Consider the following 13,019-nt stretch of genomic DNA (forward strand, 5'->3'; position numbering starts at 1 on the left):
AATGACTCTTGGGTGTTCCTGGCAAACTGGTGGATATGCCCTCCACCCTGACATCTGAGCAAATTCTTTGCTAAAGTGGCAGTTTGGGGGCCTATTGAAAACTTTAATGGCAGTCAGACACCTCCCTGGGATACATACATAATGGAGTTTTATTCCTTCTTGAGGCCAACAAATTAGAAAACCAAAGCAAACTTAAAAAAAAAAGTGGTGGTGGCCAAAGGGATTGAATAAATGAAATATTTATTTTTTTAATGGGTACATTTTTAAAATGGGTATAAGGGGAATGAGGTCAATCTATACATTCTGACATGGCTTGCAGTTCAGATATATGCACCAATTCTCAGTCTTACACCAAGTTCCTGCTTGCAAAAGGACCTCCTTGAGAGAATATGTTACCCACAGTTGAGATTAACATTAGTTGGTTGTAATTATTCACTTGACATTGAAGGCTGAGACCTGTGTTCTATTTGAGAGTCCAGCCAAGATACCTGAGATACTACAGTTATAGAATATGCCTGCTAATTGTCTGTGACATGAGATGGAGGCATTCCAGTGTGACATATCATCAATACTCAGTAAAGGAGTTGCCAAGAGTCATCGTACAAGCCACTTAGAAAAGCTTGCTGAAAGTTATAGTTTGAAGAACAATGATTGTTGTTGCTGAAAACTGTGCTTTCCTACAAAAGTCTCATGAGAAGAAACTGGCCCACATCAGGTCCAAATCAGTTACACCATATACACATGGTATAGATGGGGCCATAGTCAACATAGCAGTATGTCTTAGGCTGTTACTAATGGTGCATTATATACAGACTTGATCATGCTCATCTAGACTTTCTTGAAGATGAATAAGACATGAAACATTCCCCAGCTAGCAAAGATTAAGTTAGTCTTAACTAGGAATTATGGATCTGAACTAAAATTACTAAAACTAAAATCTACAACCTCCTGAGGTAAACAGTATCCCAAGTGCAAATCTTCCTTGTCATGGTCATCACCATACTGATCACCCAGGAAGATATTCTTTGTAGGGTGACTTGACAACACATAGCCTTGAGAAGCATGTCTTCCCTGGCCATTTGATATTGGGTATTTTTCCCCCTCTATTCCTCCTAAAGACACCCTGAGGCCACAAAGCAATTAAAGTTAATAATTCCTTCTTAGCTAAAACAGAAGTTATTCACCACAGAATAAATATTACGATGTGCCTGCCTTGTACAAAGTACTATGCCAGGTGCTGTGTGAGTTGGAATAACACAGTTCTTGTTTAGTAGGTCTATACCCGCAAATATAATGCAGGGACATCCTTGAGAAAAGGCACCTATCTCCCTTATTGGTTAAAAAATGTCAGCAACAAGGTTCATATTGTCATTTAATTCTTTTTTTTAAGTCCGGTTATTATTTTTGCACCTTGGGAGATGCTGAATGTGAATGTGTATAGTGCTTTAAGCTGGAGTTGGATCAGAGGAGTTTTTTCTGATTAAGAACTGTTTGATTGAAGACCTTTTTTACCCCTAGATTGTTCAGGGTGCCCAGTGCAACAGGTGAGTCAGAAAAGTCTCTGGAATTGTCAGATTGGGAAGAGGGGTCCATGTAATCTTCAGAAATCTGGATCTGACCACCAGCTTGATTATTTCAGGGTTTCCTGCTTCTGCTATTATATAATGAAGTGCCTTTCTTCAAATTCTCACTTCCCCTGCCCCCTTGCACTCTTCAAATTACTGCTGAAGCAGCTGGAGCCAGGCCTGCTGCAGCCTTGAAAGCCCGCCAGAGCAGCTGCTGTTGGAGTGGGAGCAGTGATAGGAGTAAGATTCTAATTTGATCATCTACCTCCCTTCACACTCAAGAAGTGTGAGTACCATTCCCTCCGCCCCTCCTAAACAGAGTGAGAGTGTTTTTGATACTGTATAGAGGATGGAGGGTAGTTTATCGCCATAAAATATTTTAAAACATTGATATCACCTATGAATAGAGTGGTGAACTAGCATATGGACCCCCAGGCTTCTCTCAAACTCTACCACTGTTTTGCTGGCCAACCCTCCTTTTCATTTTAACCTTTAAAAGGAAGATAATACCAGTACTTCCCTAACACCAAAGGAGGTACAAGGAGTTAAATACAGCTCTGCTTTCTAATCATTGCTTTTTAAAAAAACGGCTTTCTGCCATTATTGGCAAAGAAATGTTTTGTAGGGCAATATGGAAAGTGATTCATAGGGACTGGAATGCCAGAAGTCACTAAAGAGGTAAATGGACAGGAATAACCTGAACAAACATATGCCAATGATCAGTTATCATGGCTCATGCCACGTGATTACCATCATCAGTGGCTCTGACTCAGAAATTTTCTAATGACACTGGCAGTGACTTTGACCTCAATCCTGCCCTCACTCATGGAAACTAACGCAAGCACACCGTTGCTGATAAGTCTCTTTGGAATCTGAGCCACAGCCTATCCTGGTGCCTTGCGTCTGAACAACTCCGATCCCATTTATGGAGGCAAAAACACACTTCACTTCTCTGATGAGAAAGCCTCATCATAGTTTGGGTCTTTGTACTTAGGACTGTTTTCCCACCATGGATCTAATGTTTTTGGAGATTTATCTAACAAACAAAATATACTAATGACTAATTCATTTCCCCATTTTTGTTTATCAAAGGCATACATGTATGTGCACATCAGAGCATCTAATTAGAAGGAAGTAATCAGTCACCACACAGAAGCAGCTAAACTTGTTGCTAACCAAGTCCACGAAAATTAAATGTGAAGAATAAGTGTTAAAGTTCTATTAGACTTTTTTGGAATAATAAAAATGGCTTTGGACCTATTAGGGACTTCTATATAGATATTGGAGATAGCCTTCAAGGTGCTTGGGAGAGACAGAAAAGTTAACAGCTTTATCATTGTGCTAAATAGTGTACCAAGGTATGTGCCAAGCTATACAGATGCAGGCAAGACAGAGCACCCAAGAAGATCTGAAAGTGAGTAGAGGGATATGAGGATACCTCTCTGGTGTCTGGAGAAGAGAGGAGGATACTTCAGTTGGGGACTGGATATAAATTATTCTGTGGTTTAGTTGCCTTTGAAGAGTCAGCACTGTCTGACAAAGAGTGTGACAAATGGGTAAGACAAAGTACCTGATTTCTGGGCACTTAAAGCTCTGTTTTAAGCCTAGGTGACTTAGCAGTGAACTAAGAGACAATTAGAGGTAGCTCTGTTAGCTATGTTACACACACACACACACACATGCACACACGCATAAAGGTCCGCTTATAACTCTTCATCAAAGTCTGTTATTCAAGTCAAAACATGTTGCTTTCCTACTTCGAGTCTTTGAAAATAGCAAAACTTAAATTCCAAAAGCAGGTTACAAGAAACAACAAACTTGAAAAATTGAGAGGCCATCGTGTTTCACATAAACATGTTCTCTGACCTGATACGGTTATGGATAAACATGTCTCACTGTAGACTCTGCTTGATTTTGGAAAACCATCTTGGTTGAGCTAATGGTGGAACTTCCCTAAAATGGATGTTTCTGTGGAAATTGTGGGTTTAGTTTTCATTTAGGATCTGTGCTCATCAGAAAAGATACCATTATTGCCATTTTGTGCTAAACCACAATTTTTTAGCCCCAGGACTGATTGACAGTTTGGGCTGAATAATTCTTTGTTGCCAGCGGCTGTCATCCTTTGTATTGCAGGATGTTCAACAGTATCTCTGAATGCCAGCAGCATAGCCCCTAGTTGTGACAATCAAAAATGTCTCCAGACATTGACAAATGTCCCTTGGTGGACAAAATTAACCCTGATTGAGAGCCATTGCTTTAAACTAAAGCACACTTCTGAGAGGCTAAAATCTCTTTGGGCTTAAGTTTGGTAGTCATACAAAGGATAAACTGTAAATGCAGGCATAGATTCCATCCATGTGGTCTTTATAACACCAAAACAAATCCAATGTGACTCAGTTTTTCCCCTTTGAATTTATTGTCTTGGGCATTATGTAAACACAATCTATATTATGTAAGGGAAAGAACAATAGACAGGACTGGGAGAGCTTGTTTCTAGTCCTGATTCTGCCACTAACTAGTTCTGTGATGTTGGGTAAATTGCTTAATCTCTCTGGCCCTCCCTTGTTTTGTTTTTATTCGTAAATGACAGTACCTGAGGAAAATTTCCAGTTCCAAATACAAAGATTATGAAACTCAGTATCTGATGCCACCACAATAGTTGATACCATGGATTAGAAAAAGAAAGGTCTTTGTTCTCAAGTGAGGCTTTATGTTAAGCCTCCTAGGAGCATTTTATTCCATCTCCTTGGGCACCAAAGACATCCGGAGAAATCTTTGGAGTTGTAAGTGCCTAGAAATGTATCACCTGACCCCTCGGAGTGGCTGCTGTATTTGACAGCAGTAGGGTGGCCGTAGAGATCAATGTGGTGAGTGAGGATGACATTTCCTTTGTCTGTTACACAAACTGTAATTAGAAATCTGGAACCTGAAGTGACATGGTAACCACCACCAAAAAACCCCGAAACCCTAAACTATACTTATAAAAGATCCAAGTCCTGAGATAAAGTCAGTAAATTTTGGATCCTACAACTTTGAGTATTGTGGTGTGTTTAATGCCATGACAAAAAGAAGTAACATTTTGATTACCTTTGTAAACACAGGAGCTGCAATGATAGGTTTTCCATCCAATCCTTGCAGATAGTTGGTAGGGCTCTGACTCTGTTAGAGAGGAACCAACAATAGACTGTCACTAGGATTATCAAATAGGTAGGTGGATAGATGATAGATAGATACAGCAAATTTACAGAATTTGGGGTATGAAATTTAGATTAGTTAACCAAAGACTGACATTTTCTAAGTCTATAAATGACAGACTTCACATTTTGTGCTGAACTGATTGTGTTTCTTTCTAGGTGATGGTGGCTGTAAATATGTGCTGCCCATCCCCACCCCCTCACACATAGAGCTATGTAATGAACCCTCACTTCCAGAAGAGGTTCCATAGATGCCCTGAGGCTCCACAGATCGCAGTTTGAGAACTACTGGATTAGAACTAAAATGTGACCCCTCTGCATTGCTAAATGATTAGGTAAGTAACTCTCTTTAAATTTTTTAAGAGGTTGTAGATCTTTATATATATATCAATATTTGTATTTAAGTATATCAATGACACATTACAACTATGTTTAGATTAGTATGATTTTTGTATTTTTAAAGTATATATATATATATATATATACACACACACACACATACATATATTAATATGCATAGAAGATGTCCAGAACTATCTGCTAGAAACTAACAGGAGGTACCTCCATCCAATGAGTTGGGGCAGAGGAGTAGAACCTTGATTAAAGTTTTTACTTAATATACTTTCTGTATTTTTAAAATGTTTTTACAGCAAACATGTACTATTATCATTATTACTATCATCATCATCGTTAACTTGAAGGATGAGAGCCTTTGATGTTTTCTAAAAATTAATTTCATGGTTGCTCTATCTTAGAAAGTAAAAAAATTTTTATAGTTCCATGAAACTGAGTATCGTGATACAGTGTCTTGGGCGAGTGTAAGAGCTGGCAGCTCATTGTGTATGTAATCAATGCCCTTCATGAAGCTGGAATATCAGAGACTAATTTGTAGGGTGTTTTTTCCTGTGAAATTTGTCTATTAAGTTAGAAAATATGTTCCCAAAGTCAGGGGAACCACTGATATCATACATCAGAAGTACAAAATGATTATCATGATTGTAGAAGCATGTTGCCCAGGAGCATTATGAAGCTGCAACAGAGGAGAACACGCTCATGCCATACAAGATAGTCATAGTCACAGTGCCTGCCTATCACTGTCCATAGCACTTGTGTTTTACTTTGACTCTTGTACCTGCTGGATGGTTGACACACTGGGATGGGCCACCACATGCTTGGCTTGGGGTACTGCTGAAGGAATGGCTGCAGAAGTGGTGGGAGGGGATGACACCTCATTTGGCTTCTGGATTCTGAGAAATGATTAAAATACACATTATAAAACAGACCTGTCATTGTTGTGAAAACTCTTTCAGCAAAGCTTTCAGCACTGCTTACAGAAATCTTTGTTCACTGATATTGCACAAACATTTACTGAGGGTTTCTTTGCTACACACTTTGTTAGGCAATGTAAACATGAAAATAAAACCTCAGTTCTGTCCTTGAGTTCCCTGCATGTTTGCAGCTAATTGAGATTCAAGACAGGTGCTGTGACAGAGTATGTGCAGAAAATTTTTTGAGATTTGTTTTGTTGTTGCCCTCTGTATTTTTCCTCCTCCCCTATTTCATGTAGGGGCCAGGCTTTATAAATCTTTGCTTCTGGGATTTTGGCATGGCAAAAAGCAGAAATAGCCTGAGTCAACAAGCTCTTCAGGTTTATGCAAATTAAACTAGAGAGATTGTTTGACAGGCAAGAGAACCAGGAAATACTCTTGAGAACGCTGCAGAAGGGAGTTTATTTTAGTTTTGTTTTGGAGAAGAGAGTGGTCCATGGGTCTTGCCAGAGAACCTGACAAGAGGGAGAACCTGAGTCCATAGGTGATGGCAACCCTTTGGTTAAAGGCTTCCACTCTTGCTAAAGGTATCAGTATCCAAGCATGTCAGAAAGGGAAAAAGCACTAGATTTGAAGGGACCTTGAAGTCTGGGACATGGGCCTCTTACCCATAAACCTGTGGGGATAGATGACCCATGACAGGATGGGCTTCTCTTTTGTTAGATGTTACCTCCGCTGCCTCAGCTTCCTCATCTCTAAAATGCTGAAATAATAATTCTCACCTCATAGGGTTTTGTGAGGGTTAAATAAGGTAATTCATGTAAGAGGCTTAGAGCAGTATTTAATATCAAGCTATGTCTATATCTGTGTCTCTGTCTATATGTTTGTATCCCAGGGATCTTTGCACAACTGTGGAGGGGAAAAGGGACACACAGTAGTGACTGATGGAATTTTTTCCCCAGAGCCAGGGAGGATAGGGTCTCAGAGCAGAATTATGTGATGATGTAGAGGCTGTCAGTGTTCCCGAAGCATCTGTTTTCTTCTTCTACGTTAATAGAATCCCTGATTTCTTTACATGGCTGCTCCAAATAAAGACTGCATTTCCCAACTGTGATCTAAGCTAGCTGTGGCCAAATGACTATTTTCTGGTCATGGGATATGAAGGATAGTGATGTATGTGATTTAAGAGAGATGACCTTAGAAGGTGGGTAGGGCATGTCCTTTATTCCTCCAGTTTTAGACTAAGAAGATGAAGTCACATCTTAGAATGAGATGAAGCAGAAAGCTGAAAGCAGACTGGAACCCAGAGGAATGTGGAGCTGTTTTACCAGCCAAATTCATATTTTTATGTAAATGAGAAAAATATTTGTCTTATTTAAGTTATTGTTATTTTGGTTCTCTGTTACACACACGTGGAGCTAAATCCTAACTACTACAAGTAGATTACAAATGAGCTATTTCTTTCTTATTTAAGTTTGTATATCAAATTCATATCCATTAGGTTTGCAATCTGTGTTATGGGAGTTCTGAGGAAGGAGTGATGAATGTGCAGTGGAGGAGGAGTTTAGTGTAGAACTTGACTCGGTTTTGAAGGATAAATAAGAGTTTGCCAGGCAGAAGAGATAGGGCACTCCTAGCAAAGCGAACAGCTTGAACAAAGGAATGAAAATGAACCACACATTGTTTGAGTGAGATGGCAGCAGTGCAGAGAGCCTGAGGTGGGATGAGGGGATGGAGAAGGAGAGGGCAGGAAAGCATAGTTGACACTCTATTGAATAAAGCTTTGTGTGCCATGTTAGGATTTTTTAAAATGTTGTTGTTTGTTTTGTGTTTGATTTTTATTTTCCCATAAATAATGATTTTTTTTTAAGTCAGGGAAATAAGATTAGGATAATTTTTTAGAGAATAACTGGTTGCAGTCTGGAAACTGGAAAAGAGAGAAAAAGTTTGGAGCACCTATAAGGGGGAGACTGGTGTAAAGAGGTAGGAAAGAAGGAGGAATTGAACTGAAGACATGAGAATGATAAGGAAGCAAGTTAAAGAGAGAAATCGTTTACTCTGGTTATGAATTTTCATATGTGCACAAAAGATAAAGGCAGATTACCATTCTAAGGTAGGCATACCTAAAGGATTTTGAATAAGATGTTTTTTCTGCCGTTAAAAGAGTTTGCCTCTGTAGGGGAGGGCAGAATATGCAAACACAGTTAACAGCGCTTTAGCCAGACTTCCAAATATTGCTATCTGTTTCAAGTAATCTCAAGGGATGGCTGTTGTATCTGTTTCCAGTTCCCATGCCTTCTGTCCACAGCCTCCTCTGCTTGAAATACCTTTTCCCCTTGTTTGGGGATGTCTACCTACTGTTGTTTTAAGACTCAGCTCAAGGTCACTAACTCTGCTAAGCCTTTTCTGATCCCTCTTTCCCTTTTCAACCAATAGAGAGTCTTTGTGCCAAGTCCTTAACACCCTACACATGGTTATATCACAGTCTGTTACACCTTATTACTCTCACTGTTTGTATGTATGCTATACATCTTTTGCTATATTTGCTATGCATATGTTTCCCTCTGCTAGGCTGTGGAAGGCAGGAAGCATCTGATTGTTCTTAGTACCCTGTGCATCTAGTGAAGTGCCTGGTGTAGAGTAGGTGCTTAACCAATGGTTGTGGAAAGTAATAGTGGATAGATGTAACTTTTTAGTACTCAATACAATTGTTTAGCAAAAAGGTTATGACTTGCCCAGGTCACTCGTATATGTAATTTAGGATCACCAGATTGTGTGTTATTGTGGGTACTATTTTTAGTCAGAAAACATGAATTTTTTTGAAACACTGAGTTATTAGGATTTTACTCTGTAGATTGAAGTATGATATTTCTTGGGTGATATTTCATTTTTCAAATGTTGGGAATATTAAAATTAATCTTTTAAGCAAGAGAAGCAAAAGACATAGTGTTTTCTTCAGCTCCACCCAATTTTTTTTTTTTTTGAGGTTGTGCCCTGGAGCCACCCTCTTCAAGTTCTACTAAACAGTTAGCAACTCTGAGGATGCTAAGGCTGTAAGATAGAAAATTAGAATTACCGATTCATCTCGTCCTTATTAGGGTCCCCTTCTGAGTCAGAAGAAGAAACCCCTGGAAAAATAAAAACAAGACATGTAATTTTTAAGATAATTTCTTAAACTGGTTTCTAGGCGCTTGAGGACCTATAGAATTTTAGACCTAGAAATAAATTCAGTGATTCCCTAAACTAACATCCAATTTACAGATAAGAAAATAGACCCCAAGTAGTTGAAGTATTTGCGCAGGCCGCATGGCTAGTTAGTGACAGAGTTCAAATTAACTGGCCCAAATTCCAAATGCTCTTGTACATAAAACACCTGCTGATGCCTTTAGACTAACAGAGGAGACTTTATGAAAATTTGTGGTGTCCATAAATCCTCTTGCTCTTGGCCTACACACATTAAATAAAAGAAGGGATTACATTGGATTCCAAACATTGTAGGTGTAGGTGGATGCTCTTCCGCACAGTCCTAATATTAACAAGTCACACTTCATCTTGGGAGTGGGGGTGTTTGGGGCTCTGTTGCCACAAATCTAAAAAAAAAATCAGCAATCCAATCTCAGCACTGTTAGCAGAGCTTTGATCTCAGATTTACTTCTCAAGATAGTGAATTCCAGGAAGATATAACAGAGCTAAATCTGGAAGTATTTATTGTACCCCCAAAATTTGAGGATGAAAACATGTAACACACTTCTATTCATTTATTATTCATTATTATTATCATTATCCATATATCTATTCAGTAAGTGTTTATTAAATACCCACTGTGTACTTTGTACTGCATAAAGTATTGGAGATATAAAGGAGACAGTTCCAGTCTTTATACCATAATAATACAATATTTAAGTGCTAAAAGCAAGGCATCCATAGGTATTATAGATAATAAAAGTACTAAAGAATGGTTCACAGAAAAATCTCAAGAGGATGTGATAAATAGGAACAAAACCTTAGGTCAACATATAAGGTACATAATTTGATTTCTTCCCAAAATACGTTTGTTGCTGATATAAATGCCTTTCCAAGGCTCCCAAATGGTTGTCCTTCTCCTACCCTTGAAAACTGTGGTATATTTTCAACCAAGAGCCAGAGTGACCTTGTTAAAAGCTAAGGCAGATCATGTCACATCTCTGCTTAGAATCCTCCAAAGCCTACCTTCTCTTTCAGAGTAAAAGCCAGGTGCTTGCAATGACCTACGAGGACCTACATGATCTGCTCACCTACCTCTTCCCACCTCTACCCCATCTTGAATTTCTGACCTCACCTGTTACTTTCTTCCTTGTTTGCTCCACCTGGCCACATTGGCTCATCTCTGTTCCGTAAGACAGGCACACTCCTACTTCAGGGCCACTGCACTTGCTGAATTCTCTGCCTAAAGTGTTTTCCCTTGAATATCTTGTGGCTCACTCCTTCACTTCCTTCAGTTCTTCATTTCAGTGTCACTGGGTGAGCGAGATCTTCACTGACCACCCTGTCTAGAAGGTAGCCTATACACACACACACACACGCATATATGCATACACATACCTTCTATCCCTTTTTCTTGCTTTCTGCCTTTATTATAGTGCTCATATATACTGTGAGACAATAGAAAACATATATTTTGGTCTCTGCCCCTGTTTCCTGGCACAGAGCTTCTAAAACCCTTATGATTTACTAAGTGATTAATAATTAGCATCTCTTGTTCAAATATTTGTCTTTGACCCTGTCCCTGACACTGGGCTCCTAAAATGCTAGTAAATTCCCAAGTGATGAGAACACTAAGAGCACCCTTTGTTCTAATGAGGTGACTCTGGACGGCTCCTGGGTAGGGGCTGGTCACTCAAAAGACCAAGCCGTGACTAGAAGCTTGGAATTTTCAGCCCCACCTCCGCATACTCCAGAGAGGGGAGAAGGGCAACAAATGAAGTTAATAGTTGATCATGGCTGTGTGAGGACACCTCCGTAAAATCACAATAGTATGGGGATTGGAGAGCTTCTAGGTTGGTGAACACAACCACACTGGGGCGAGGGTGACACACCCTAGCTCTGTGGGGACAGAGCTCCTGTGCTCAGAACCCTCCCAGACCTCGCCCTGCATATCTCTTCATCTGGTTGTTCATCTGTGTTATCACACCCTTTAGTAAACTGGCAAATGTAAATAAATGTTTCCCTGAGTTTTGTGAGCACCTCTAGCAAATTAATTGAATTCAAGGAGGGGTTTGTGAGAACCTCCCAATTTGTAGCCAAGTCAGAAGTTGTGGGTAATCTGGGACCTATTACTTGCGATTGGCATCGGAAGGGGAGTGGGAGCAGTCTTGTAAGACTGAGCCCCTCACTTGTTTCATCTGACACTATCTCCTGGTAGATGGTCAGAACAGAGTTAAACTGTAGGATGCCAGACTGGTGTCATGGAGAATTGCTTGTTGGTGGTGTGAGAACCACTTCCCCTACCACACACACAGATTGAAATTGGTGATCGGAACCATTTCATGTACCTATCACATTATATATTTTATTTATTTACCTCATTTACTTTCTGTCTCTCCAGTTATGATGCAAACTCCTTCTGTCCATAAACTTAGGAATTTTGCCTATTTGGTTCACTGCTGTTATTCCCACTGAAGAGTAGGTGGTAGATAGGCCCTCAATAAATGTTTATTTATTATAACTATATATCTTACTAGTAAGTGCTGTGCTCCGGGAGTATTTTGCTTTACCTTCTATGTAAATCTCAGCAGAAGTTGAATCTGTCCCATAGATGTTAGAAGCAAAGCAGGAATAGCGTCCTGTGTCCTCTTCAAAGGCTTCAGCAATGGTCAGTGAGTGCAGATTTCCTGCCTGGACAATATGAATGTCTGGGGAATTTTCAAGCTCCTTGCCTTCACAGTACCACCTGCAGGGAAGAATATTGGCATGACTGAAATGTGAGAATTGATAACGTAAATGGCTCCAGATGTTTCCTAAGAAGAAAATTGTGACAAATTTACAGTCAAAACATTAAACAAGCCAATATTATGGTGTAATTTCATTGTAACAATGAGAGGAGCTGACAGTATTTAAATCACAGTGATGCTTTATTCAGGAAATTAGAAAGCGGCTCCTATTGAGACTGGTACGACTGAGAGAAGATGGGTGAGACAGCAAATACAGCCACGGAGAGCAAGGTTTTTTGCTGTGGAACTTGGCTTCTTCTAAACAGACTTACTGCTTTCTATAGTTTACGTTTAAATAAGTGCTACTTTAGCTTGTTTGGAGATAATCTAAGGGATATTAAAGGTTTGTGAGGTTGAAGTTGAGCACTCATTCCCTACTATAAATTGCCTCGGACCTAGCTAAATGAAAATTATTTTGTTCTGTTATTTGAGTCATCAGAGTAAAGGAGATGGGCCATGTTTTCCCAAGAGTGGCCCAAATCTGGCAAATAACTTAGGTTATTTGCCTAAGTTATAACTTAGGTTATTTTTATAGGTTATATATTTTATTATAATCGTATATAGTTGACATTAGAAATTTTCATTACAATAGTTTTTTTTGCCAAAAGTTTACACAAAATAATGCCTAAAATAATGTTTTAAATGTGAAGGTGCATAATAAGAGAAAAAGACATTAAAATTAAATGAAAATATGATCTCTCATGTAACAGACTGGCAAGTCTCAAGTTTACCATTCTCATACATTGCTAGTGGGAATGTAAAATGGTACAACCCCTGTGAAAGGAATATGGCAGTATCTGCCAGAATTACAGATGCATTTGTCCTTTGACCCAACAATCCCAGTTGTAGGAATCTATCACGTAGATAAACTTGCATAAATACAAAATGACAAAAGTACAGGTTACTCATTCAAAGAGCAAAAGATTTAAAATAACCCAGTGTCCATCACTAGGAGACTGATGGAATAAACTGTGGTACAGCCACATAATAGAGCACTACACAGCACTGAAAAAGCATGTGAAA

At 39.2% G+C, this 13,019-nt stretch overlaps 1 protein-coding gene and 1 long non-coding RNA gene across 4 annotated transcripts in view; one reads left to right on the forward strand and one right to left on the reverse strand.

The window, feature by feature from the left end:
- The window catches only part of MYPN (myopalladin), a 73,571-nt gene that overhangs the window by 34,064 nt on the left and 26,488 nt on the right, over positions 1-13,019 (reverse strand). For all 3 annotated transcript variants that reach the window (XM_072971420.1, XM_031682190.2, XM_015246664.3), the window contains 4 exons: positions 11,781-11,956; positions 9,104-9,155; positions 5,892-6,006; positions 4,653-4,724 (listed from right to left, as the gene is read on the reverse strand). In XM_072971420.1, coding sequence (XP_072827521.1) covers positions 4,653-4,724; positions 5,892-6,006; positions 9,104-9,155; positions 11,781-11,956 — 415 coding nt within the window. The remainder of the gene's footprint in view (positions 1-4,652; positions 4,725-5,891; positions 6,007-9,103; positions 9,156-11,780; positions 11,957-13,019) is intronic.
- LOC116282355 (uncharacterized) overlaps positions 1-13,019 on the forward strand; it is a 68,001-nt gene that overhangs the window by 31,567 nt on the left and 23,415 nt on the right. The window contains exon 3 of the long non-coding RNA XR_004191832.2: positions 4,919-5,094. This is a non-coding gene — a long non-coding RNA (uncharacterized lncRNA). The remainder of the gene's footprint in view (positions 1-4,918; positions 5,095-13,019) is intronic.

Source organism: Vicugna pacos, chromosome 11 (genome assembly GCF_048564905.1).
Source record: "Vicugna pacos chromosome 11, VicPac4, whole genome shotgun sequence".
Lineage (NCBI taxonomy): Eukaryota > Metazoa > Chordata > Mammalia > Artiodactyla > Camelidae > Vicugna > Vicugna pacos.